The 25,644-nt window shown below is 44.3% G+C and overlaps 2 protein-coding genes across 3 annotated transcripts in view; one reads left to right on the top strand and one right to left on the bottom strand.

Moving 5' to 3' along the window:
* The window catches only part of WWP2 (WW domain containing E3 ubiquitin protein ligase 2), a 146,560-nt gene extending 139,789 nt beyond the window's left edge, over nucleotides 1-6,771 (bottom strand). For both annotated transcript variants that reach the window (XM_059903720.1, XM_059903721.1), the window contains exon 1: nucleotides 6,689-6,771. The gene's annotated coding sequence lies outside the window, so the exon portion shown is untranslated. The remainder of the gene's footprint in view (nucleotides 1-6,688) is intronic.
* A 5,115-nt stretch (nucleotides 6,772-11,886) lies between these two features.
* NOB1 (NIN1 (RPN12) binding protein 1 homolog) lies at nucleotides 11,887-24,594 on the top strand. The gene is made up of 9 exons (XM_059903943.1): nucleotides 11,887-12,039; nucleotides 12,161-12,293; nucleotides 14,796-14,926; nucleotides 17,504-17,575; nucleotides 17,780-17,908; nucleotides 18,003-18,203; nucleotides 18,809-18,906; nucleotides 21,074-21,218; nucleotides 23,990-24,594. Exons 1-9 carry the CDS (start codon nucleotides 11,977-11,979, stop codon nucleotides 24,257-24,259), a joined length of 1,242 nt encoding a protein of 413 aa, XP_059759926.1. The 5' UTR covers nucleotides 11,887-11,976; the 3' UTR covers nucleotides 24,260-24,594.
* The last annotated feature ends 1,050 nt before the right edge of the window (nucleotides 24,595-25,644 follow it).

The raw sequence follows: 25,644 nt of genomic DNA, 5'->3' as shown, positions 1-25,644 counted from the left end.
TGCATCTGGCTTCTTTCATTAGCATAATGTTTTCAACGTTCACCCACACTGTAGCATGTATCAGTATTTCATTCCTTTTTCTAGCTGAATAATATTCCAGGGACTTCCCTTGTGGTCCAGTGGGTAAGTCTCCGCTCCCAATGTAGGGGGCCCGGGTTTGATCCCTGGTCAGGGAACTAGATCCCACATGCATGCTGCAACTAAAAGATCCTGTGTGCCGCAACTAAGACCCGGTGCAGTCAAAATAAATAAATAAATAAATATTTTTTTAAAAAATAATAATAATATTCCATTTGTAAGGATAGACCACATTTTGTTCATCCATTCATCAGTCAATGGACAACTCAACATTTGTCTTATTAGGACGGGTTGATTCTTTTTTGTTGTTGTTGGCTGAGCCACGTGGCTCTCAGGATCCTAGTTCCCCGACCAGGGACTGAACCCAGGCCACCACAGTGAAAGTGCAAAGTCCTAACCACTGGACCGCCAGGGAATTTCCAGTATGGGTTGATTCTTGAAGCCAGGGGACTATAACGGTCAAGGGCACCTTCAGCAAGAGGGCAGCCAGCCTTCTGACTGCACCTCTTCCAGACCCCTTTGATTCACCCCATCCAGTCCTGAGCCACGGTCAGTCTTTCAACAGATGCTCACAGACCCCACTCTCTGCCAGGCCCTGGAAATACAAAGCAGAATGCCACGGGGCCCCTGCCCTCTGGGAGCTCAGATATCTTACTCTAAGAGTCCCCCATTAAATAAATCCTCGAAGAGCTTCTGGCAGGAGAAAGCAAACACACGTCAGATTTAGCAAGTGACAGTTTTTACAATATCTGAAGTACCTGATTATTCTTATCACCCAACTTCGGCAAGAACCTTTCAGACCAGTAAATCTTTTGGAAACAAATAGGCTTCACCAGTCACTAGCCACTGAGTGGCACTACCTTATAAGATTATCGTAGGGAATAAATGAGTTCAGGTAAAGCAGCCAGCAAATACTAAGTGCTCTTCAAACTACAAGCTAAACTTGTTCTTCTTTATGTTGAAATTCTAGGCTCTGAGATTCCTGAAATTCTTGACCCAGCTTTGAGTCAAGAAGTCACTGAACACTGATCTTGAGACGAAAGAACCTGTGTAGCAGATGAGGCAGGGAAGAGCAAAAACGACTCACCAGCACCAAGATTTTATTTCTAATTAGGCCACTGTGGAAACAGGCAGTGCTTCTTATTTATAAGTACAGATCCGCCCTGTATCCACTTCTTGAAAGATGTGGATGAGAAGGGTCTGTTCAAAAGATTCTTCCTTCCCTCCACCCTCTCATGCTTTTCCAACACTAATGCTTCTTTCTCCGCCTCTTTCCTCTGTTCAGCATTGAGTTACCTTCCATTCCCCGAAGGCCCATATTGAAAAACAATCAAACAGAACTGAACTTGGCCAAATGCCATCTGTACAAAGACCAAGCACATAAGAAGAGAGGGAGGGAGGGACATGGGAAGTCACAGCATTGGAAGCGCAGTGGAATTATAAGCTAGTAATAAAAGAGACTGGGGAGTTCTCTGGTGGCCTAGAGGTTAGGATTCTAGGCTTTCACCGCCATGGCCCGGGTTCAATCCCTGGCTGGGGAAGTGAGGTCCCACAAACCACACGGCACAGCCAGAAAAAAAAGAAAAGAGAGAGAGAGACTGGAAAAAAGAAAAGAGAGAGAGAGACTGGAAAGCAGTTCTAAGGACAAAACAGGAAGCAAAAGGCATGGGTGACACAGAGAGAAAAGAGGACCTGCCCTAGGTCAGGGCTGCCAAGTCTTGATATTCGGCATATTCCTAGAAATGGTGATTAACACTTGACTGAAAGCACTGAATGTTTGTTTTCAAGCTGCTGGGGGTGAGGCAGGAACAGGGGACTACAACCTTCTCAAAAAGATTCAGTTGGTTCTTTTTTAAGAGAAACAAGATCTTCCCTTTTGTCCCTACCTCTCAGAAATTCCAGAGTCTATATAATAGTCTGAAGCAACCCAAAGTCACTCACTGACTTGATTCCAGTGGAAGGTGATGTTCATGCATCCACTACTGCATATCTTAGTGACAGAAGCATCAGATCTGGGCTCAGAAGACTAAGATTCAAATGCCAGCTCCTCCATCTCTTGGCTACATGACCTCATGTGCAGGTCACTTCACCACAGTGAGGTTGTTTGTTTTAAATCTATAAAACAGCAGGATGCCTGGTAACAACATACATTCAGTACGTGTTAGGTAGAACCAATGTTGTAAGCATTAAAAAGCCATTACCCATCCTTCCAAGCTGTCTCTTTCCCATCCTTCTTGGAGGTCTCTAAATTGGTTGCCAACCCAGAAAGCCTGACTAATTCCAGAAACTGGGACTTAAATTGATTTCAGCGGCACTACAAAGATGCGCGCTTGGAAAAGTAGCCTCCTTAGGAAGAAAAGAGACCCATTAGCTTGTGGTTTTCAAAACGGTCTTTAAATGAAAAGTGAAAAGGAGAGAAAACTAAGTTCACCAAGATAGAATGCAATGCTTTGCTATACTTAAAATACCTACTAGTATAATAGTATAAACTGAGATTTTTGTCTCGAAATTGAACTTCTAGCACTCCTCTTGGCTATGTATCCACATTACGCCCTAAGTGACCTCCCTCAGTCTCTTAGCTCTAAATACCATCTTCGTGCTAACTGCTTCCACATGTACATCCCCAGCCCAGCCCGGCTCCAGACTTCCCTATCTAACTGCCCATGACACCTTCACTTGTTTTTCTACTGGGCATTTTACAATCAGTGTGAAAGAAATTCAGCCCCAGCCCTGTTCCTCCTAGTCTTCCCATTTCAGTTAACGGCAATTCCATTCTTCCAGGTGTTCACGCCAAAGATTGCAGGGTTGCCATGACTCCTTTCTTCCTCTCACATCCCACCTCCACACACCCTGTTGGCTGTACTTCAAAATATACCCAGGGCCCGACCGCTGCTGGCCACCTCCATCACTACCACCCAGGCCATCCTTCACCTGGATCACGGCAGGAGCCTCTAAACTTGTCTCCCTGCTTCTACTCCTCACTCCTCTTTGCTTTCTCCACAAGGCAACCAGAGTAAGCCTGTTAAAAGGCAGGATGAAACGTGTCCACTCCACTGCTCAAAACCCTCCAATGGCCCAACTCACTCTGAGGGAAAATCAACATCCCCACGAGAGCCTTCAAGGCCCCCACGACCTGCCCATCTCTCCCTTACCCCCAACGCCTCTCTGACCTCATCCTCTCCATCCCCCCTTAACCACCCCCTCCAACCACCCCCTCCGGCCACACCGGCCTCCAGGCAGATCCACCAACCTGCCAGGGGTGGCCCTTCCTTCGGGCTTTTGAGCTTGCTCTTTCCTCTGCCTGGACCACTGTGTCCCCATTTAGCCACATGGCTCATTTTCTCACCTCCTTCAAATCTTTGCTCAACCGTCACCTTCTCAGGAAGACTTTCTAAGGACCCTCTTCAAAACCGCAATGCCAGCCAACAACCCACATCCTGCCTCCCTCCTTTATTACAATGTAATGTGCATTTTACTTGGTTATTTTGTTTATTGTGCCTTTCCCCACTAAAATTTAAGATCCACAAGGGCAGGGGTTTTTGCCTTCCTTGTGTACTATAGTCCTGGCGTTCATAATAGCACTGTCCAATATAATTTTTAATTTCCTAGGAAACATTTTAAAAACTAAATAGGGGACCTCTCTGGTGGCACAGTGGTTAAGAATCCGCCTGTCAATGCAGGGGACACTGGTTCAAGCCCTGGTCCGGGAAGATCTCACATGCCGCGGCGCAACTAAGCCCATGCGCCACAACTACTGAGCCTGCGCTCTACAGCCTGTGAGCCACAACTACCGAGCCCGCGTGCCGCAGCTATTGAAGCCCACGTGCCTAGAGCCCGTGCTCCGCGACAAGAGAAGCCACCACAATGAGAAGCCCGCGCACCGCAATGAAAAGTAGCCCCCGCTCGCTGCAACTAGAGAAAGCCCATGCGCAGCAACAAAGACCCAACGCAACCTAAAATAAATAAATAAATAAATTTAAAATAGGTACAGCTTTAAAAAACATTTTTTTATTAAAAAAATAAAAACTACAAAGAAACAGAGGAAATTTCAATTCTATTGTATTTAACCCAATAAACTTTAAATGTTATGATTTATAGCATATATTTATATTAATCATTTATTATATTTTAAAAAATCAATGAGATAGTTTACCTTTTTTTTTTCATATTAAGTCTTCAAAAATCTGGTGTGTATTTTATACTCATAGCCTACCCCCAGTGTTCAACACTGGAAAGTGACCACCATACTGGACAATGCAACTCCAGAACAATGCCTGGCACAGAGTAGGTATTTATAAATATTCATTGAATGAAAAAATGTTTTCCCAGGAAGAGGCAGCTATGATATAGCACAGGATTTTCTAAACTTCAGTTACACTGCATATTCACAATTTTTGCTGTAACCTGTACTATTTTTCCCTTAAAATGTCATACTTTGTCCACTTGAAAAAATATTTTAAAATAAAACTTTATGTTGCCTCTATAAATGGAAAAGAATGGGTCTAAGGATAAAATGCCTGGGCGTGAGTCCCTACTCAGTCACTCACTACTTCCAGACTCTAAAGCAAGGACTTCACTAAGCCTCAGTTTCTTCATCTGCAGAATAGGGACAATTCCAACCTTCACAGGATCATGGTGAAGATTAAATGAGATGCTGTCATAAGCTTTTTTTTTTTTTTTTTTTTTTTTTTTAAACTTTGGGTTTATTTATTTATTTATTTATGGCTGCGTTGGGTCTTCGTTTCTGTGCGAGGGCTTTCTCTAGTTGCGGCAAGTGGGGGCCACTCTTCATCGCGGTGCGCGGGCCTCTCGTTATCGCGGTCTCTCTTGTTGCGGAGCACAGGCTCCAGACGCGCAGGCTCAGTAATTGTGGCTCACGGGCCTTGTTGCTCCGCGGCATGTGGGATCTTCCCAGACCAGGGCTCGAACCCGTGTGCCCTGCATTGGCAGGCAGATTCTCAACCACTGCGCCACCAGGGAAGCCCCTGTCATAAGCTCTTTACAATTGGGAAAGTAGTCATTAAATAAAGGAGACTGAGAAGCCAACCCAAGCCTTTTCCTCATGCCTGTCATTTTCACACGGACCAATAACAGAAAATGGCAAGCTTGTCTGACAAGAGAAGAGCTAGGACTCAGGTTCAAATCTCTTGCCCTCCACTTACAGGTCTGTGACCTTTAGAAATTCATTTATTCACCAAACACCAAGTGCCCACAACATGACAGGCACTAGGCTAGGAGCCAAATAAGTCAAATAAGATATGAACCCTGCCCTTGAGGAATCTGCAGTCTAGCAGGGAGAAAGAGACCAGCAGACAAGAAAAAGCAAACAACTGTCAAAAAATCAAGTCATCTCTCTTAGGTCTGTTTGTTCACTGTGAAATGGGAATAACACCTTCCCAATCTAACTCACAGAGCTGCCACAAAAATCAATTTTTAAATGTTTGTCAAGTACTCCAAAAACCTGAACTCATTATACATTAGCAAAGTACTTTTCTTTTTCCTACTTGTAACCCAAAACAACTCCGGCTCCTGTAAATGTCCAGTTTGAACTTTCACACCAATTGTACCACATCTGTGAAATTCATTCCACTTTTGCAAATGTTAGTAAACACAAGGAAAAAGAGGATAAACAGCTTTAGCACAGGTATTTAATCTCAAAATTATGATCCAGGTCACAGTTCTAAGGAACAAAACACAGACCTCTCAGTCAGCTACCTAGTTACAGTTTGTCAAGATAAGCAGTCACATGGTAAAGGAAACTGAATAATTTAAACTGAAGAAAGAGGAAAACTCATGAAGCAGGGTAGGTAGACAGTGTCCAAGGTTACAGCAGTCTCTGCATTGGTGAGGTAATGCTGGGATTAGGTCGTGCTCAACATGGTAGGCTAAAAGCCATTTTATGGCCAGAGCAAAGTGCCCACACTCTTTTTTTTTAAGCCTAGAAGTTGATCTGATCTGAGAAAATCTCAAAGAAAGATGATCCCAAGGGCTAGGTTCCCAAGAAGTGGAAACCCTACCCAAGCAGGAGTAAGTGGGTGTGACGAAAGCAAGATGATCAAGATTCTGTGATCCTTCCTGAAGTTTAAAAACTGAATGGGACCAAAATCAAAGTCTCGGGTACCAATCATTTACAAAGAGGAAGGAAGGAAAAGACTCTCAGGTGCGGTTCCGGCTGCATCTTCATACTGATTTCTCCTTCTTTCCCTCCATGTCACTCGCCCAATCTCAGGCGACCCATTCCAACTCAGCCCCAAGTCGCCCCTTCCCCCTGTTCCGATCCCTGCACAAAGGTCACTCCTCTTCATCCCTGGCACCTAAGATGCTTTCCCCTTCCGGGAGGACTTGCTAGCCGCCGCACCCATGACTGCCTTCGCGCCCACCTCGGAGCAGCCCCCGCGCACGACCCGCGGCGAGCCCACCCCTCTCGGGCGGGAACCGGGACACCCCTCCTCGGAGGCCGGAACCGCCGCGCCAGGCCCCTCCCACAGGAAGCCGCCGCCCCCCAGCGCCCTGGCCGCGCCTCCCCCGGCCCACCCCGCGCCGCCCGCCACTCCCGGACTTCCCCGCGCTCCCGCCCGCCCGCCGCGCCCCCAGAGCCGGTGCTCGCTACCTGCTGCGGCCACAGAAGCGGCGCCCAACTCCTCTCCCACTTCCGCCTTCCACCGCCCGCACTCGGGCCAGGTCACGTGACCACGGGCGGTCACCTGACCCGGAAGAGGCTGGCCGGACCGCAGGTGTGTGCAGCCTAGGCCAGGCCTGAGAACCTCTGGCCAGAACGCCTTCTTACCCTCTGTATGTTTAAAAGTGGGAGGGTTTTCCTCTCGCTAGATGGTCCCGGAGCAATCAAATAAATTGGGGGCTCGCTGAGTGCCAGGCGCTTCATATACTCCTCCCATCAACGCCGAGGGCGGGCCTGTCTTAGCCCCATTTTACAAGTGAGAGGAGGCGTTCAATCAAGTCAGCAGATATTTATTGAACTCGGGGTTACCATATAAAATACAGGACGCCCAGTTAAATTTGAATTCTAGATAAACAACCATTAATACGTAGGTGTGCCCCAAATACTGACTGGTACAGTACATGTTTATACTAAAAAACTACTTGTTGTTGATACTCATATTTAATTAGTCATCTTGTGTTTTAATTTGCTATATCTGACGACCCAAAGTCTACTATGTGCCAGGCACGGTTCTAGGCTCTAGAAACACAAAAGTGGCTTTTGTGGAGCATCCGTTATTGTGACATAAAACAAAGGCAGAAAGGCTCCAAAACTCCTGCTGGGGGTCCACAAAGTGCCCCACCACACCAAACTAACCCCTATTTCCTTAGTATACAGAGTAGACAGACCTTTATGAACTAGAAAAAACATTTTAAATCAATATTCTTTACTGATGGTTGAGAACTTCAGCTTTGACAAGTTGAATGAAGGCTCAATTTTTCACTTTTAATCACCATTAACTAAAATTAATACTAATCACCTAATTAGCTCTAAGCACTGTGCACTAATTATTCTGTTATTTTTGGGTCTTCCAGTTTGGATGGATCCTGTTATGCGTACAAATGAAACTGGTCGAGCATTTAGTCTCTATTTTGCCATTCCAAATCCATCCAGGAGATGGCCTTTCAAGGAGCTACAGCTCTCTCTTAACACCTTAATTCCTATCTAAAAAACTATTAAAATTTCTCTAGTAACATTGATGGGAGTTGTACAAATTCTCTTCTAGGGGAATTAGGGAAGGCCTCTTTGATTTGGTGGCATTTGAGTAGGTGTTGACCAAAAGGAAAAAAGGGACTAGGCAAGGCAGGCTCTCACTGTGCATTAAAGAAGTAAAAGCTAAATATATACCTGGACTTATAAAGGCCCTAGGTGATACCTCCCACCCCTCCCCTTTGTTTCATATCTCCAACTACTCTTTCACTCAGTACCCTGCTTCAGCCACTCTGGCCTGAGGGCCTTTGGACTGGCTTTTCCCTCTTCCTAGAAAGCTCTTTCCCCAGGTAGTCAGTTGGCTCACCCCCTCATCTCTTTCAGATGTTTGCTTAACTGTCCCTTTCAGTGAAGCCTTTCCTGATCACCCTATTTAAAATTGCAACTCATCTCTTCCTTCCCCTCCTACCAGCCCCTTCCTGCTTTATTTTTTCTCTCCATATTTCCTCAACTTAGCACTATCTGACTTTCATATGAATATGTGTGTGTGTGTGTGTGTGTGTGTGTGTGTGTGTATATATATATATAAAAAGTCTGTTTCCCACTACAAAAATTATGAAGACAGGAGCTATAACCCAGCTCTCAAAGCAGTGCCTGGCCCATAGGAGGCCTCTTTAAACAATCTGTTGAATGAATAGACTTCATCAACATTTATCGAGCACTGAACTCATTGCTGTAGGTCCTACAATATAGGAGATTTTTTTTTAAGACACATAAAAAATCTGAAATATGTCATCATAAAAGTGCCCTGCAGGGGCTTCCCTGGTGGCGCAGTGGTTGAGAATCTGCCTGCCAATGCAGGGGACACGGGTTCGAGCCCTGGTCTGGGAAGATCCCACATGCGGTGGAGCTGAGCCTGCGCGTCTAGAGCCTGTGCTCCGCAAAAAGAGAGGCCGTGATAGTGAGAGGCCCGCGCACCGCGATGAAGAGTGGCCCCCGCTTGCCACAACTAGAGAAAGCCCTCGCACAGAAACGAAGACCCAACACAGCCATAAATAAATAAATAAATAAAATTTTAAAAATTTATTAAAAAAAAAAAAAAGTGCCCTGCAAAAGTTAAAAAGTAAATTGAAATGTTCATTTAAGGAGAAAGACCCCTAAAACACAGTCCCTGATTTCCAACCTACTTAAAGAAGACACACAATTAACTACAATGCAAAGCAGAAGTAGTAACTGCTTATTGAGTGATAGAATCAAAATGTCTTAAGTATGGTGAGAAAGAAGGGTTCAAATCCGTCCTTGGAGAAAAATCTGATTTGGGTAATGAGGACCAGTTTACAAAGGAAACAATGGAGCTGCTTCTTGGAGACTAAGTAAGCAGGGATTGGCCAGCAGAATTTTCAGGCAGAAGAGAAAACAAGGGCAAAGGTAGAGACAAGGAAGTCCAGGACACTCCCAGGAAAGTCCAGAGGAATTCTAGGGATACTTACTGATTGCATGTAGTTTTTCTCTCCCCTACCCCAAGTTTTTCTCTCCCCTACCCCGCTGTTTCAAGTTTTTATCTCCCCTACCCCACTGTTAAGCATATAGTTTCATAGCTTGTACATTTTCCAGTCCTGGAAGTGAAGTCAGCTCTTCACTGGCACACAAGCAAGACGTTTCTCTTTCATAAAGGGCCTCACATGTAAAAGTTGTCATTACCTCCAGATAAGTTATACATGGAGTTCTTCTACATATGTTTGAAAGTGTTAATTTGTTAAGGTAAACTGTTTCAAGTGACCATAATTTCATAACAATGTTTTAGATTTCTTCACTTTTTAAAAAACAAGGAGCTTCAAAAAATTGAAGTGTTTCAGGGTTCACTTCACTTCTGAGAGAACCTGTCCCCAGACACCCTGTGCTACCACAGGCACTACCCTCAACTCCCTGAACACTCCCTTTGGACTTTCATACCTCAATGCCTTTGCCCTACTCATCCTTCAAGATTTGGCTCCAAGGTCATAAACTCGAAGGTGCCCCTAGACGCTATACAAAATATCACTTTGTTCATAACTGTTATATCACCCAAATTGTGGTGGTATAAATTAGCTCTCAGTACTTATTTGTTCACTAAATAGGAGTCCTTCTAAGGCTTCAGTGGACTTGAAGACTAGCAAGCCTTACAGGGAAACAGAAAAGGGATTGAAGTATTACAAAAAATGACAAAAACTACAAAATGTCAAGAAACCTTTTATAGTAACAAGTATTTTTTAATATTTACTAGAAAGTGAATGGCTCAGAGCCTGATCTTTCTTTCCCTGGCTGTTCCCCTAAATCAGTGGTTCTCAAGTGTGGCCCCAGGTGAGCAGCATCAGCATCATCTGGAACTTATTAAAAATGCAGATTCTCCCGCCCTGCCCAGACCTACTGAATCAGAAACTGAGGATGAACCCCAGCTATCTAGTTTTCCAAGCTCTCCAGGTGATCCTATTTCACAGTCCAGTTTGAGAACACTGATCTAGATCATTCTTCTTCACCCTAGTGTCTACAGAATTATTGCCAACTTCAATAAACCTCTTTTATTGTGGAGTCTAGTTTCTATATACTCCCTCCCTTTTTAGGCAACAGGAGCAACTGAGGAAGAACTTAGAGATAGGAATATTAGTGTTGAGTGGATTATATTTTCTAGGCTTGAAATAAAAACTTGATTAGAGTAATGAGAATGAATGGAGAGGAGACCCAGGCACCTCAAAACAATTCAGAAGTGACATCAGTAAAGTTTAGCAAGAGGAGTATGGGTTGAGACTGGGAATAAGGATGACTCAGAGATTCTTACCTTGAGTGCCTTTTTTGGTAATGCCATTCGTAAAAATAGGAACTCAACCAGTGAAGAAAGTTTAAGCGGGGGCAGGAGAGAAAACTACCTTAGTTTTAACCTTACTCCTGAGTGAAGATGCCAAAAATTTTCAGAAAGATGTGGCCAACGGCTAGTCTAGGGAATAAACAGGGATTGGACCTGTAGATTCCAAAGGCATTCCTATAATGCGATAATTGTGATAAGCCTTGGGGATAGATAGTATTGGTGAAAGAGAAAACTTAGACACAGCAGCCAAGACAGTTCTGTGGTGGGTGCCCCGTGAGCAAGGCAGAAGAGATGGCAGTGAAGGAGGGTGAGAAATCATCAGAGACACAGGGGGACCAGGATAGTGATGTATCACCAAAGTGAGGCAAGGAGACAGTCCAGAAATAGGAAATGGTCAGCACTGTAAAATTCTGCAGAGAAACTGAAAATATCGAGAAATAAGAACAAAAAAATTGATATGATAGGGAATTCCCTGGCGGTCTAGGCACTTAGGATTCAGCACTTTCACTGCTGGGGCCGGGGTTCGATCCCTGGTTGGGGAACTAAGATCCCGCAAAAAAGAAAAAAGAAAAAAATTGAGACATCTGGGGAAGGAAAAGGGATTTGGGCACCTGTTAAAAGACCCCCCAGGGCAGTGAACAATTTTTGGAGGTACGATGGATAAAGTATAACCAAGGGGTAAAAACTGGAGTGAAGACTTGACAAAGAAAGTTTAGAATAACTCAACACCTCTGAAGATGGATGACTGAAAACTCAAGTCATCATTCAGCCAAAATTCGCCAGCATGAATGTCTAACAGACTAGATCTCATAATTATGGAATCTCAGCAAGGAATTATGAGCCTTGTTTATGTAAGTGGCGTAAGAGATCCTGGACCCAAGTTGCTCAAAATGAAGCGGAGGTAAGTAAACAAGCAGCGGTCGGTATGGCACAGTAGTGAGAAAGCAACTCTGAGTCGGTTTGTTTCAGTGTTAATCTCGATACCCCACTAACTACCCATGTTAGTTGGGCCTAGTTTTCTTGAGCAGCTACCCCTTCCCTGTAAAATAGTACCTATTTCATAGGGTTGTTGTGATCTTTAAATTAGGGCATCTGTATTGATTGACTCTTAACAATGAAACTAATACAGACTATTTGCATTTAAGCTTAAAGAAGGCGCCAAAGCAAATTTCCTCGGGTGGCCCCCCCCGCCCCTCCCAAGGTTTGACCCCGCCCACACCTCCCAGGCAGAGCTGGCGGCCTCACCGCGCATGCGCTCGGGGAGCCCTGAGCCGGAAGATGCTGGCGCGGCCGCCAGGAGACGCCGCTTAGCCGCGACTGCTCTTCCCGGCTCCCAGAGGCCCGGATTGGGACAGAGGGGCGGGCGCAATCTGCATGCGCACGCACGCTCCGGTCTCGATGGACCAACATGGCGCCGGTGGAGCACGTTGTAGCCGATGCAGGGGCTTTCCTGCAGGACGCGGCTCTGCAGGTACAGGGAGCCCCGGCGGAGAGGAGCGGGGTCTGGGCTGGTGGCCCCTAAAGGAGCTTGGGAAATCGGGCAGCGCGTTGCGTGGTGCGGGCGGGTGTGAGTTGGGCCGGTCTCCCCTCAGGACATCGGGAAGAACATCTACACCATTCGGGATGTGGTCAGCGAGATTCGGGATAAGGCCACGCGCAGGCGGCTCGCAGTCCTGCCCTACGAGCTGCGTTTCAAGGAGCCCTTCCCGGAATACGTGCGGCTGGGTGAGTGTCTCTGCCCGGTGTTAATGGCGAAGCTGGTTCCTGGGTTGCTGACTGAACCTGCTCTGGTTCTAGTCGGAGTCTGGATACTTTATCAGAGTTGATTTAGAAACTGCACGGTCGGGCAGAAATAGAGACACAGATGGAGAGAACAAATGTATGGACACCAAGGGGCGAAAGTGGCAGGGGGTGGTGGTGGTGGTGGTGGTGGGGTGAATTGGGAGATTAGGATTGACATGTATACACTAATATGTATAAAATGGATAACTAGTGAGAACCTGCTGTATAAAAAAATAAATAAAATTCAAAAAATAAATAAGTAAATAAAAGAAACTGCACAGTCTAGGAGACCGTGGTGGGAGAGAGGAGTTCTGGGTCATGAGTCAGCCAGGCCTTGCCAGTTACTAGTTATGTGCCCTTGGGAATATCATTCAGACGCTCTAGGCCTTGGTTGCCTCCAACTGTAAAATGGGATTAACAATAGTACCTACCCCAGGGGTTGCTGGGAGCATTAAATGAGGAATAATGTCACTCAGCACAGTGTCCAGCGCTTTGTAAGTATTCGATAAATTTGTTTGGATTAAAAATAGAAGATGGGAGGGAGCTGCAAGAGGGAGGAGATATGGGGATATATGTATATGTATAGCTGATTCACTTTGTTATACAGCAGAAACTAACACACCATTGTAAAGCAATTATACTCCAATAAAGATGTTAAAAAGATTTAAGATTTAGAAGAACCCAGATCTCTTACTCTCGCCCATTTCTTTTCTGTAGACAAGAGTGATGACTGTTTTGGATATGGAGGCCAGCCTCAAGTCAGAAAAAGGGATGGCTTTTAGGCCTTACATTAGTCCTGAAAGAAAACTAAACAACTCTCACTTGGCTTAGGAGTCAGCGTTGTTCTCTTGTTAGGGATCAAGGCAATGATCCTGCCCAGGAAAGGACCTAGGTGGTTGGAAGTGTTTTAGGGTTTAAAGGCTGATAATGGAGATGTTGTTACCTACACTATTTGTGACTTCTTTAGCTTTCTCCAGCATCCTAGCTGTGTGATCTTTGACAAGTTACTTAATCTTTTTGAGGAAATACTAACAGTACTTACTTCATAAGATTTGGCTGAAGCATTCCCACTCCTGGGCATATATCCAGACAAAACTATAGTAATTCAAAAAGATACATGCACTCCTATATTCATAGCAGCACTATTTACAATAGCCAAGACATGGAAACAACCTAAATGTCCATTGATGATGAGCAGATAGAGATGATATGGTACATGTATACAATGGAATACTATTCAGCCATAAAAAAGAACGAAATAATGCCATTTGCAGCAACATGGATGTAACTAGAGATTATCATACTAAGTGAAGTCAGAAAGAGAAAGACAAATAACCATATGATATGACTTATATGTGGAATCTAAAATATGACAGAAAGGAACCTTTCTGAAATAGAAACAGAATCACAGACATAGAGAACAGACTTGTGGTTGCCAAGGGGAAGGGGGTTGGGAGAGGTTGGGGTGAGCAGATGTAAGCTTCTATATATAAAACGGATAAACAACAAGGTGCTACTGTGTAGCACAGACAGCTATATTCAATATCCAATGATAAACCATAATGGAAAAGAATATTTTAAAAAGGAATGTATGTATATGTATAACTGAATTACTTTGCTGTGCAGCAGTAATTAACAACATTGTAAATCAACTATACTCCAGTTTAAAAAAAAAAAGATTTGGCTGAAGGATAAAATGAAAAGTTTTAAACACAGTGCCTGATACATAGTAAGTGCCCACTAAATTTTAGCTGCTTTTAATTAATAGCTGCATTTTTAGAAAATGTGAGCCGTATACTTATTGTTCCTTGTGCTAGCGTAGCAGAAGACACCTTTCTGTTAATGTGTCAAGATATTATTGTACGTGTTTGTTATTGATGTCTCAGGAGAATAACAACAGCAACAGCTGGAGTTTACTTTGTGTTAAATAGGGATGTGGGTTTTCTTGTTGGGTGGGTTTACATAAAAAACTGTCTGATATTTGTTACAGAATAACCCAATATTTTTGTTTCATGATTGACAATTATTGGCTGAATCAGCTTTCCGTCCCATTTTGGAATCTGATCATTCTATTAATATGGATTGTTAGAATCAAAGAATTTTATTGCTGGGAGAGAAGAGACCTTCTATTCAAACATAATACCAAAGCCTAGATAAGGAACTCTCATTTGCAAATATTATGCTAACTTTTGTTGACTTTCTATTAACTTTGTTCTTCATCTGCACTCAGTGAGGACATCACTGTAAACCTAACTGGCTGAGATCTTGGTGATAGAGAATACAAATGTATCAATTGTGAATAGAAAAAGATCAGGAAATGGATGAAAGTGTTAAGAGGTTTTTCTTGGGATACTGATCCTAAGTTCTTTTCATACTTCCATTATGGTTATCCAAGGTCATATAGCTCTTTGCTTTTAACTGAAGTTGGGAATCTCTTGTTCACAGTGACTGAGTTTTCAAAGAAAACTGGAGACTATCCCAGCCTCTCTGCCACAGATATCCAAGTACTGGCACTTACCTACCAGCTGGAAGCAGAGTTTGTTGGGGTGTCTCACCTAAAACAAGAACCAGAAAAGGTAAATAAGAAAGATTGTTGGTTTTATCTCTTTTAACTTTTTTATTATGAGAACTATCAGATGTACAGAAGTAGAGGGAATAGTATAATGGACCCAGTGTCCCCATCATTCTGCCTCCACAGTTATCAACTCATGATCTGTTTTCATCTTTACCCAACCCCAGCCCTGAATATTTTGAACTCAGACATCCTAACATTTCACTGATAGATATTTCTTGGTGTGTCTCTAAAGATAAGGTATGTCTCTTAAAAAAATAACCACAAAACCAATATTACACCTACACAAAATTAATAGTAATTCCCTGATATCATCAAATATCCAATCTGTGTTCACATTTCTCAATTATTTTATAAAATTTTTTTAATAGTTTACTTGTTTGGATCAGGATCCAGATAAGGCTCATACATTGCAATTAGCAAACATGTCTCAGTCTTGACCTGTAGGTTCTTGGTAAGGTTGGTTAAATTTAAAAATGCAGGGACTTCCCTGGTGGCACAGTGGTTAAGACTTCACGCTCACAATGCAGGGGGTCCAGGTTCAGTCCCTGCTCAGGGAACTAGATCCCCATGCCGCAACTAAGAATTCGCATGCCACAACTAAGGAGCCCGCCTGTCGCAACTAAGACCTGGTGCAACCAAATAGATAAAATAAAATAATAATAAAATGCAGAAAGAGTAAAAACCAACTATATTCTCACTTTTTTTTTTTTTTTTTTTTTTGTGGCTGCATTGGGTCTTCGTTGCCGTGGGCAGGCTTTCTCTAGTTGTGGCGAGTGGGGGCTGCTCTTCATTGCAGTGCACGGGCTCTAGGTGCGCAGGCCTCAGTAGTTGTTGCTCACAGGCTCTAGAGCGCAGGCTCAGTAGTTGTGGTACACGGGCTTAGTTGCTCCATGGCATGTGGGATCTTCCTGGACCAGGGCTTGAACCTGTGTTTCCTGCATTGGCAGGCAGATTCTTAACTACTGCGCCATCAGGGAAGCCCCTCTCACTAGTTTCTTTTTTTTTTTTTTTTTTTTTTTTTTAAATAAATTTATTTAATTTTTTAATTTTTGACTGCGTTGGGTCTTCGTTGCTGTGCACGGGCTTTCTCTAGTTGAGGCAAGCGGTGGCTTCTCTTTGTTGCGGTGCGTGGGCTCTAGGCGCGCGGGCTTCAGTAGTTGTGGCACATCGGCTCAGTAGTTGTAGCTCGCGGGCTTAGTTGCTCCACAGCATGTGGGATCTTCCCGGACCAGGGCTCAAACCCATGTCCCCTGCATTGGCAGGCGGATTCTTAACCACTGCGCCACCAGGGAAGTCCCTCTCACTAGTTTCTTAAAAATAGAATTCTTTTCCAGAAGCAAGCAAGAAAGAACACTTTAAATGATTACCATCTTTTTCAACTCTTGCTACCTTCAAAATTCTGGGTTCCTGTTGTGCTTTTAGGGACTTGTCCAGCTTGGCTAAGTTGAAGAGACTAATGGTTTTGTGCCTGGACCCCATTGCCTGTTTCCAGGCCAGAGGATTTTGAAAGATAGATTATTAACCTTATACTGTAATAAGTAATTTCAAGTAGTGTTCGCAAAGAATTACTTGATCTCCGCTGTCTAAGGTCATCAAAACTGTAGTGGGCTCATGATTCTATTCTAGTCAGAACTGCCTTCACTTGTTTTCAACCAAGTGTAGAGTCCTCCAATCCCAAGAAGTCTAAAAGTGATGCCTAAAATATAGACATCTGTGTGTCACCAGAATGTTTTGGGGCGATGGGAGTGAAGGGAATAGTTTTATATAAACTCTGACTTTGTGGCTCAGCTGGGTTTCTGCTTTGGCGTCTGTCAATTTGAGATTCCTAAAAATTGCCCTTTCCTGCAGTCTTTTGGGCAGGAGTTAGCTGTTTTGTATCGGAAGCTTTAAAACAGCCTGTCTGTTGACCCAGCAATTCCACTCTTAGGCATTTATCCTAAGGATATAACCAAAGATACTTCCAAGTTTTACACATAATGATGTTCATTAAACCTTTATGTCTAGGGACAAAAAAGAAATGTCCTAAAGTGGTTATTTGGTAGTAGTGGAATCCCTGAATAATTCTTTATGGGCTTCCCTGGTGGCGCAGTGGTTAAGAATCCACCTGCCAATGCAGGGGACAAGGGTTTGAGCCCTGGTCCGGGAAGATCCCACATGCTGCAGAGCTACTAAGCCCGTGCGCCACAACTACTGAGCCTGCGCTCTAGAGCCCGCGAGCCACAACTACTGAAGCCCATGCGCCTAGAGGCCATGCTCCGCAACAAGAGAAGCCACTGCAGTGAGAAGCCCGCACACCGCAATGAAGAGTAGCCCCCCGCTCACCGCAACTAGAGAAAAGGCCGCGCACAGCAACAAAGACCCAACGCAGCCAAAAATAAAAATAAATAAATTTATTTTTAAAAAAATTCTTTACATATATTTTTATGTTTCCCACTTTTTAAAAAACATTGAATATCTTCTATTTCAATAACCAGGGGGAAGTATTTTGTTTTCTGTTTTTTAAATTACTCTTCCATGTTGAATTTTCAACCTGTATTTCTTTGCTTAGAGCTGTCACTTTTTTCTTTTCTTTTTAAAGGTTAAAGTGAGTTCATCGATTCAGCACCCAGAAACTCCTCTACACATTTCTGGTTTCCATCTGCCCTCAAAGGTAATTTCTTAGGCCAGGTTCTTCATGCTCTTTTCTGTTACATGTCAGATCTCCACAAATTGTCTGTTTAGAGGGATCCAAATTTGCCTAGACAGATACCATAGTTTGTCCATCCTTGTCTGATCTGGCTTGTATATCGTATATCATTTCATCTGTAACCCTCTCAATTTTCAGGTTTTAAAATTATTTTTCTTTTAACTTCAGCCTAAACCCGCACGAGGAACAGTAGAACATGGACACCCAGTCGGTGAGCCTGAGGACCTAGAATTCAGTTCCTTTGTGTTCTGGAGAAATCCTTTGCCTAATATTGATCATGAACTGCAGGAGCTGCTGGTAAGGCCCTGCTTTATGATCTCCTGATGACAACAGACTAGCGTCTCGCGGCTGCTCCTGTGGGCGAGAAGTTTGAATTCTGTTAACATTTCAGATTGACAAAGGGGAGGCTATTCCAAGTGAGGAAGAGAATGAAGAGAATGGATTTGAAGAAAGGAAGGACCAAGACAGTGATGAGGACGGGGGTGGGTGGATAACCCCCAGCAACATCAAGCAGGTCCAGCAGGAGATGAAGCAGTGTGCCATCCCGAAGGATGTGTGTGTCGGCTGTGTGACTACAGACTTTGCCATGCAGGTGGGTGGAATGGGCATCGGCTGGCCCTGGGCTTGGTGTCATACCTGTTACAAGCAGTGGTCCTTTGGAGGTTTGGGGGTGTGTACCCAGCTGTTGTGTAATGCTTCTTTTCCTGGCTCTGGAAACTTTGCCTGTGCTCTTTGGTAATTTTTAGTTTTGCTTGGAGGTTAGGGAATCATAGTATACCTACAGAATGTATATGGTATATTAAATTTCTAATGTTCAATATTCATGATCTGTTGCTGCTTTTCTTTCAGTGTGCGTAACGTTCTGTGCTCAGTTAAGTATTTGGAGACTGTAGAGGTTTTCAGTCCAGAAATGAGTATACTTGCTCTGACACCGTAAATGTCTCTGTTAAGAGAGATTGCTAAAGGAGGCCTTGGCGAAATGATGGTCACGGTCCATGGCACTTGAGATAAGAAAAATCTGGGTCCTTGTCCTAGTTTACATGTCTTGAGAGGTATCCTAAGCTTGCTTTTCTTTAGCAGAAGCCCTTTATGAGCCAAACCAGGGTTTGGGAAGTTCTTTTAACTGTGATTATGCAGATATTAAACAATTCTTGGTTTTGCTATGAGTTCAGTTTCCCTTTATATTGTTGGTTGCAGAATGTCCTGCTCCAGATGGGGCTGCACGTGCTGGCCGTGAACGGCATGGTGATCCGCGAGGCCCGGAGCTACATCCTGCGCTGCCATGGCTGTTTCAAGTATGTAGCCGATAACCTGGGCTCAGTGCCCCTCTGTTGAACACTCCTCTCTTCCTAAACCTTCTACAGACTACTTGAAGGAGAGCCTTGCCTTGTGTACAGGCATTCCCTCCATCTTGTCATTCCTACTTGGGCCAGGTTCTGCCCCTACCAGGGCACTGAAAGCCCTGGGACAGAGGTGGCCAGTGACCTCCCACCTGACAAAAGCCAGGGCGGGTGTTTTTTGTCCTTACCTTTGTGTATAGGATTAAGGGTGTGGGTTCTGGAGCAAAGAGTCCTAGTCGTTTAGCAGTAAGTGCCGAAATGTTTATGGATGGGATAATGTCTGGGACTTGCTTTGAAATAAAACAGAAGTGGGAGGAATGGGTGAGGGTAGAGATGAAGCTGGGTAATGGGTCCATAGGGTTCATTGTGCTCTTTGGTTTACTTTATGTTTGAAATTTTCTATTTAAAAAAAAAGTGGACTCTGGATCCAGAGTATGTGGGTTCCAATCCAGATTCTGTCTCCTAGTAGCTGTGTGACTTTGCAGAAGTTGGTCAGGTTCTCTGTACCTCAGATTCTTCTTATGTAAAATTAGACAGGTAGTTGTGAGGAACTAGGGAGATCGTCACATAAAAGAGTGCTTGTTTGGCGCATAGGAAGTGCTCCGTTGAGGTGAACTGTTTAGTTCATTGACCATGCCCTCCTCCCCATTTCTCTTCTGCCTCATGAATTGGTTTTTCTCGTGGTGAGGGCTGGTGTTGTGTGGAGAGGCCCCCGGATCTGAGATCTGGTTGGAGTGGAAGAGACTGTATTGCAGCCCTGCTGTTGAGTGACGTGCAGCCCTGGGAACTTGGTGGCTTCCAGCCTTTCCGCAGATTCAGTCTAGACCTGGTGGCCATCGTGTCGGGTATCTGGTGGAGCCCCTTACCGTGGAGGCCTGTGTGCACTGCTTTCCGAGGCAGTACGGTGCCTCTCCCTGTGTCCCCAGCGCTGCTCCACTGGCGGCGGAGTAGCCTGGGTGAAGCCCTGCGCCCCCACGCGGCTCGGGGCCCGTCTCTGTTACCGTCCTCCGCAGGCCTGCTGGGAAGCCACTCCTCAAAACTGCCTCTGCATTCTTTGACTCTTTAGCGTGTAAACGTGCCAGGCTCATGATGGTAAAGCTTTTTGCTTCATGAAATCTCATTTCCCCCATTGTCCTTTGTTACAAAAGCTCTCAGTTCCTCAAATTAACATTCGTTCTTAGAAACACTTGGAAATGTTCTCCATTCTTGTTAGATTAACCCCAGTGACTGAATGGTTTCTTGCACAGAATAATTATTTCCTAGCCCCTGTTGCTTACTTCACTCGCAGAGACTTCAGGAAGGGGCTTGGCTTCTCTGGCAGTTTCACGCAGCTCTTGTGTCCTTACCACTGGGAACTGAGGGAGGATTCCTCAAGGACAGACACCAGGGCTCCTGCTTGGTCCCTGACAACAGCAGCTTTGCCTGTTCAGGGTCCATCGTTGGGCCTTGAGGGGGTGGGAGAGAGGCAAGGCCTGTGGGTCTGCCTCAGCACCCACACCCATTCAATCATAGCAGCTTTGATAGTGTTTCCTGTATGATTTGTTAGTAAATTCTCAGCACCTCCAGAGCCACCTCCTGGCTTAATGCCTAGGCTGATACTTGGGCACATGGTATTCAGAAATAGTTGAGTAATGTAATAATATGACCCTTGAGAAAGTATGGTGGTGGTAAGAGCACTGACTCTGGAGCCAGATTCCCTGGGCTTACACCTGCCACTTACTAGCTCTATGACCTTGAGCAAGCTACCTTACCTTGCCTCCGTTTCCCCATCCGTAAAATGGAGCTATACCAACTTCATAGGGTTATTTTGACATTAAACTTGTGGAATAATGCCTAACAAAATTCAGTAACAGCTCATTATTACTGTAACAACATTGTGCTCAGTTTTCTTACTAACTTGCTCCTTGTGTCATTTACCTTTGCCGTGGGAGCCGTGCAGCAGCAGTGTGCTTATATCAGCAGCGTGAGGGCAGGCGGCCTTGGTCTGGGATGTGTGCAGTGCAGTTCAGCCTGTCCCCATTTCTTGTGTCTCCTCCTCTGAGGCCCGAGACTCGCCTTGCGCTCTGGGGATGGGGTTTGCTGCCTCTGGCTCCAGTGTGATGCACCTCCTTTGTTTCTGCAGGACAACATCTGACATGAGCAGAGTGTTCTGTGCACAGTGTGGAAACAAGACACTGAAGAAGGTGTCTGTGACCGTCAGTGACGATGGAACCCTGCGCATGCACTTTTCCCGCAACCCTAAGGTGCTGAATCCTCGGGGCCTCCGGGTGAGTGGTGCATCTCCTGCTCCCCTAACAGCAGGGCCCAGGTCGGGGAAGCGAGACCTTTTAGCACCAGGATCAAAATGATCAGAGAGGACAAACAAACCCTCCTGGTTTCTAAAGATAGTTATTGAAAGCCTGTGATCCAGGGACCAAGGGAAGAGCTCACAACTCAACCTCCCTGTGAGGTTTTTGAGGAGTTTGCAATCTAAAGAGAAATAAGCAGTAATTCCACACGGTAAAAAGCAAGGGCCAAATATATGTGGGGTCACCAAGAGGGAGATGGTTTGCAGGATGGTGGAGGATGGATTTGTGTGGGAATTTGAGGATGGGTAGAATGTCTAGAAGCTTCAAGAACCACAAGGGAAGGTTGTGTAAATACTCAGCACAAGAGAGTCTTGGGCTAGATACACAGCGGGGTTGATTTGTTTTGAGGAATCAGGAGAGAAGGGTTAAGAGACAGGCAAGTATGAGTGTGGTTGACCTGGCTCTGAGTTCTCCAGGTATGGTGCATGCCACTAACATGTGAGAAAGGTTGTTTTTTTTTTTTTAACTTTCTATTTTGAAATAATTTTTTTTAATGGTATCTTGTAGTTTTTTTTTTTTTAATAAATTTATTTATGTATGTATGTATGTATGGCTGTGTTGGGTCTTCATTGCGGTGCGCGGGCTTCTCATTGTGGCTTCTCTTGTTGCTGAGCACGGGCTCTTGGCACGCAGGCTTCGGTAGTTGCAGCGCATGGGCTCAGTAGTTGTGGCTCGTGGGCTCTAGAGCACAGGCTCAGTAGTTGTGCACGGGCTTAGTTACTCCACGGCATGTGGGATCTTCCCGGGCCAGGGCTCGAACCCATGTTTCTTGCATTGGCAGGCAGATTCTCAACCACTGCACCACCAGGGAAGCCCCGAAATAATTTTAGATTTATAGAAAAGTTGCCAAAAATAGTACAAATAATTCCCATTTAGCTTTCACTTAGATTTCCCAATTTAACCATTCACTATATTTGCTTTATCATTTATATGTATATTTTTTCTTTTCCCCTAAACTATCTGAGAGTAAACTGTGCATGATGCCCTTTTGCACCTAGATACTTTAGTGTGTTTCCTGAAACAAGGACTTTGTCTTAGATACCCACAATACAATTACCAAAACCAAGAAGTTAACATTACTTCAATACTATCTAATCTATGGACCATATTCAGACTTTTTGTTTTTGTTTTTTTTTTTCTGGCTGTGCCACGTGGCACGTGGGATTTTAGTTCCCCAACTAAGGATCGAACCCATGCCCCCTGCATTGCAAGTGCGGAGTCTTAACCACTGGACCGCCAGGGGAGTCCTTAGACCATATTCAAACTTTGCCACAGATTTCCTTTACAGCAAGAGAAGGGGGTTTGTTTGGGGTCCAGGATCCAGTCTAGGATCACACGTTGCATTTCATTGTTGCATTTCATTGTCCTGTCTCCTTAATCTCTTTTAAACTGAAGTAGTTTCTCAGGTCTGCTGTCTTTCATGACCTTGACATTTTTGAACAGTTTTGAAGAGTACAAAGCAATTACTTTGTAGACTATCCTTTATCTTGGGTTTGTCTGGTGTTTCCTCCTGGTTAGATTCAGGCTGTGTCCAATTTACTGCTGATAACTTTGATCACTTAGTTGGAGGTTTCTTGTGTAACCACAATATAATTACCAAAACCAAGGTTACCAAATTTCCTGTAAGGTTATTATCTGTAATTAATAAGTAACTTAGAGAAAGATAGTCTGATACTGTGTGATTACTGTTTCTCATCAAACTTTTACTGGTTAAAGTCATCTGAATCAGTTTTTACAATGAAGTTTGCCAAATGGTGATTTTCTAATTCCATCATTTCTTCTCCATCATTCTGCTGTAAAGAGGAACTTTCCCATATATCATTTATATGAGTGTGGTTGCATGGATTTTTATTGTAGTCTGTAGGCTGTGATCCATTGCTATCCTTATTTATTTTGATACTCAAACTGTTCATGGAGCCCCTTCACGATGGCTTCTGTGTCTTTTTGATGTGCCCCAGTTATTCTTTGAACACTTTTACTTTCTGGCACAGCAAACTGTTCCGACTCTTATACCTCCCTGCCTGTGCCCTGGAATCAGCCATTTCTCTAAGGAGCTCTTAAGTTTTTAGAAGCAAAGATCTGGGCACTGGACAGTGGGTGTGCTCATTGTCCTAGGGTGTCATTAATTCTAGGCCCACAGTGGACAAAGATGGGAAATATTGTATATAAATACACATATTAATATTTTTTCTCTTATCTGTATTAAAAATTGAATTTATAACTTCAGTTTCAGTTCAACACCACAGAGTTCATTCTAGCCCTCCCTCTAATATCCATAACACCCTTCATAACACCATTTCCCATAATTATAATTATTTGTTCAACTGGCGAGAGAGAGAGAGAGAGAGTGTGTGTGTGTGTGTGTGTGGTTATTTCAGAAGTGCTAACCTATACCATTACGAAAATGGTACCTGCCTACTAGGGTTCTGTGTTTTAGTGTAATTCTTTCTGTCTTTTGTTGAGGGAATGTAGTCAGAATACCATGTTGCTTTTCATCTGTGAGGCGAGAGTAGGCTCAAGTGGGAAGATGCATGTCATGCACTCAGTGCACAGTAGGCAGTGACGATAGACTCCATTGGTGTCTTCTGCCTGCGTGCAGAGTTGTCAGGTAAGCTTTAGGTTAACAGGATCTGATGTGTATAAATACGAATCCCCGTCCTCCTAATGGCCTTTCCTCGTCTTACTTGCAGTATTCACTCCCCACTCCCAAAGGGGGCAAGTACGCCATCAACCCCCACCTGACCGAGGACCAGCGCTTCCCTCAGCTGCGGCTCTCCCGAAAGGCCAGGCAGAAAACTGATGTGTTTGCCCCTGACTACATAGCTGGGGTGTCTCCCTTTGCAGAGAATGACATCTCCAGCCGGTCAGCTACCTTGCAGGTCCGAGACAGCACCTTGGGAGCCGGCAGGAGACGGTTAAATCCCAATGCTTCCAGAAAGAAGTTTGTGAAGAAAAGGTGAAGTGTGAGCTCCACAGGCAAGCTGGACTGATGCTGTGACTCTCCGGGAGACCGATGTCTCAGGTCCCCAGCTGTGCCAACTCCACAACCGCTGGGACACAGAAGAGGCCTGGCTTCCATAGTGCCGCCTCAGGACTCACTGTGGTGCCTCGGGTTGGGTTTGTGGTGGAACCCGCCATCCCTTGGCCTGTGTGCATCCAGAGAGCCAGGATTACTGCCACGTTGAGGGGACTTTGATTAAAACAGAACAAACAGTGCCTGGAACAAATCTTCAACCTTTAAAAAAGGGAACTTCCAAGTGATAATGTATTTCTAGTAAATATAGTTGCAAGCTTCTGTGCATTTTCTTTTTTCCTCTTTGTTTTGTTTTTGTTTTTGTTTTTTTTTTGCTTCTTAGGTAATTTGAGGCAAACACTTAAGGTGTACACCAAAGATCAAGCATTTAGGTCTATCTTTTTGCGGGAAAGTTTATCATAATAAAACTAAGAGCTACCATTTTTTAAAATAAAATTATTTATTTATTTTTGGCTGCGTTGGGTCTTCATTGCCACGTGCGGGCTTTCTCTAACTGCGGCTAGCGGGCGCTGCTCTTCATTGCGGTGCGCAGGCTTCTCATTGCGGTGGCTTCTCTTGTTGCAGAGCATGGGCTCTAGGTGCACGGGCTTCAGTAGTTGCTGTGCGTAGGCTCAGTAGTTGTGGCTTGCGGGCTCTAGGGCGCGCAGGCTTCAGTAGTGGCTCGCGGGCTTAGTTGCTCTGCGGCATGTGGGATCTTCCCAGACCAGGGATCAAACCCATGTCCCCTGCATTGACAGGCGGATTCTTAACCACTGCGCCACCAGGGAAGTCCCTTTTTTTTTTAACTTATTTTGAACCATGTCAGTCGTCCAGGTAAATTCAGTATTCGACTACCTAGAATCTCCCATTGTTAACATTCTCTCCCATTATTAACATTTCTCCTCATTTGCTTCTTCCCTTTCTATACACACAAGCACACAAAGGAAAACAATGTTCTTTTACATAATCACAACACAGTGATCAAATTTGGGAAATTTAACGTTGATACTATTATCTAATATATAACAATTCAAATTTTACCAATTTGTCCCAATACTGTCCTTCATAGCATTTTCCCCAAAATCTGAACAGTTTCTCAACCTTTGTCTTTTGAGAAATGGACTTTTTAATAGTATAAGTTGGGTTTTCAACATGTCCCTCCATTTGGGTTTGACAGGATGTTTCTTCAGGATTAGATGGAGGTGGTGCACACTGGGCAAGAAAGCTACATACGTGACCATTGGTCCTCAGTGCATCACCCTAAGTGATGGTAACTCATTACTTGTGAATAAACCTGCCAGGTACAAGATTTCTAAGTTCTTTACATCGACA

This window comes from Balaenoptera ricei, chromosome 19 (assembly GCF_028023285.1).
Source record: "Balaenoptera ricei isolate mBalRic1 chromosome 19, mBalRic1.hap2, whole genome shotgun sequence".
NCBI lineage: Eukaryota > Metazoa > Chordata > Mammalia > Artiodactyla > Balaenopteridae > Balaenoptera > Balaenoptera ricei.
Note: the sequence above shows the minus strand (reverse complement) of the source record. Positions and strands in the feature narration are given on the sequence as shown.

Coding starts and splice junctions, on each gene's coding strand:
- NOB1 (XM_059903943.1), top strand. CDS start 11,977: ATGGCGCCGGTGGAGCACGTTGTAGCCGATGCAGGGGCTTTCCTGCAG. Junction 17,576..17,779: donor GTTTCCATCTGCCCTCAAAG/GTAATTTCTTAG, acceptor TTTTAACTTCAG/CCTAAACCCGCACGAGGAAC. Junction 18,204..18,808: donor CTACAGACTTTGCCATGCAG/GTGGGTGGAATG, acceptor TGTTGGTTGCAG/AATGTCCTGCTCCAGATGGG.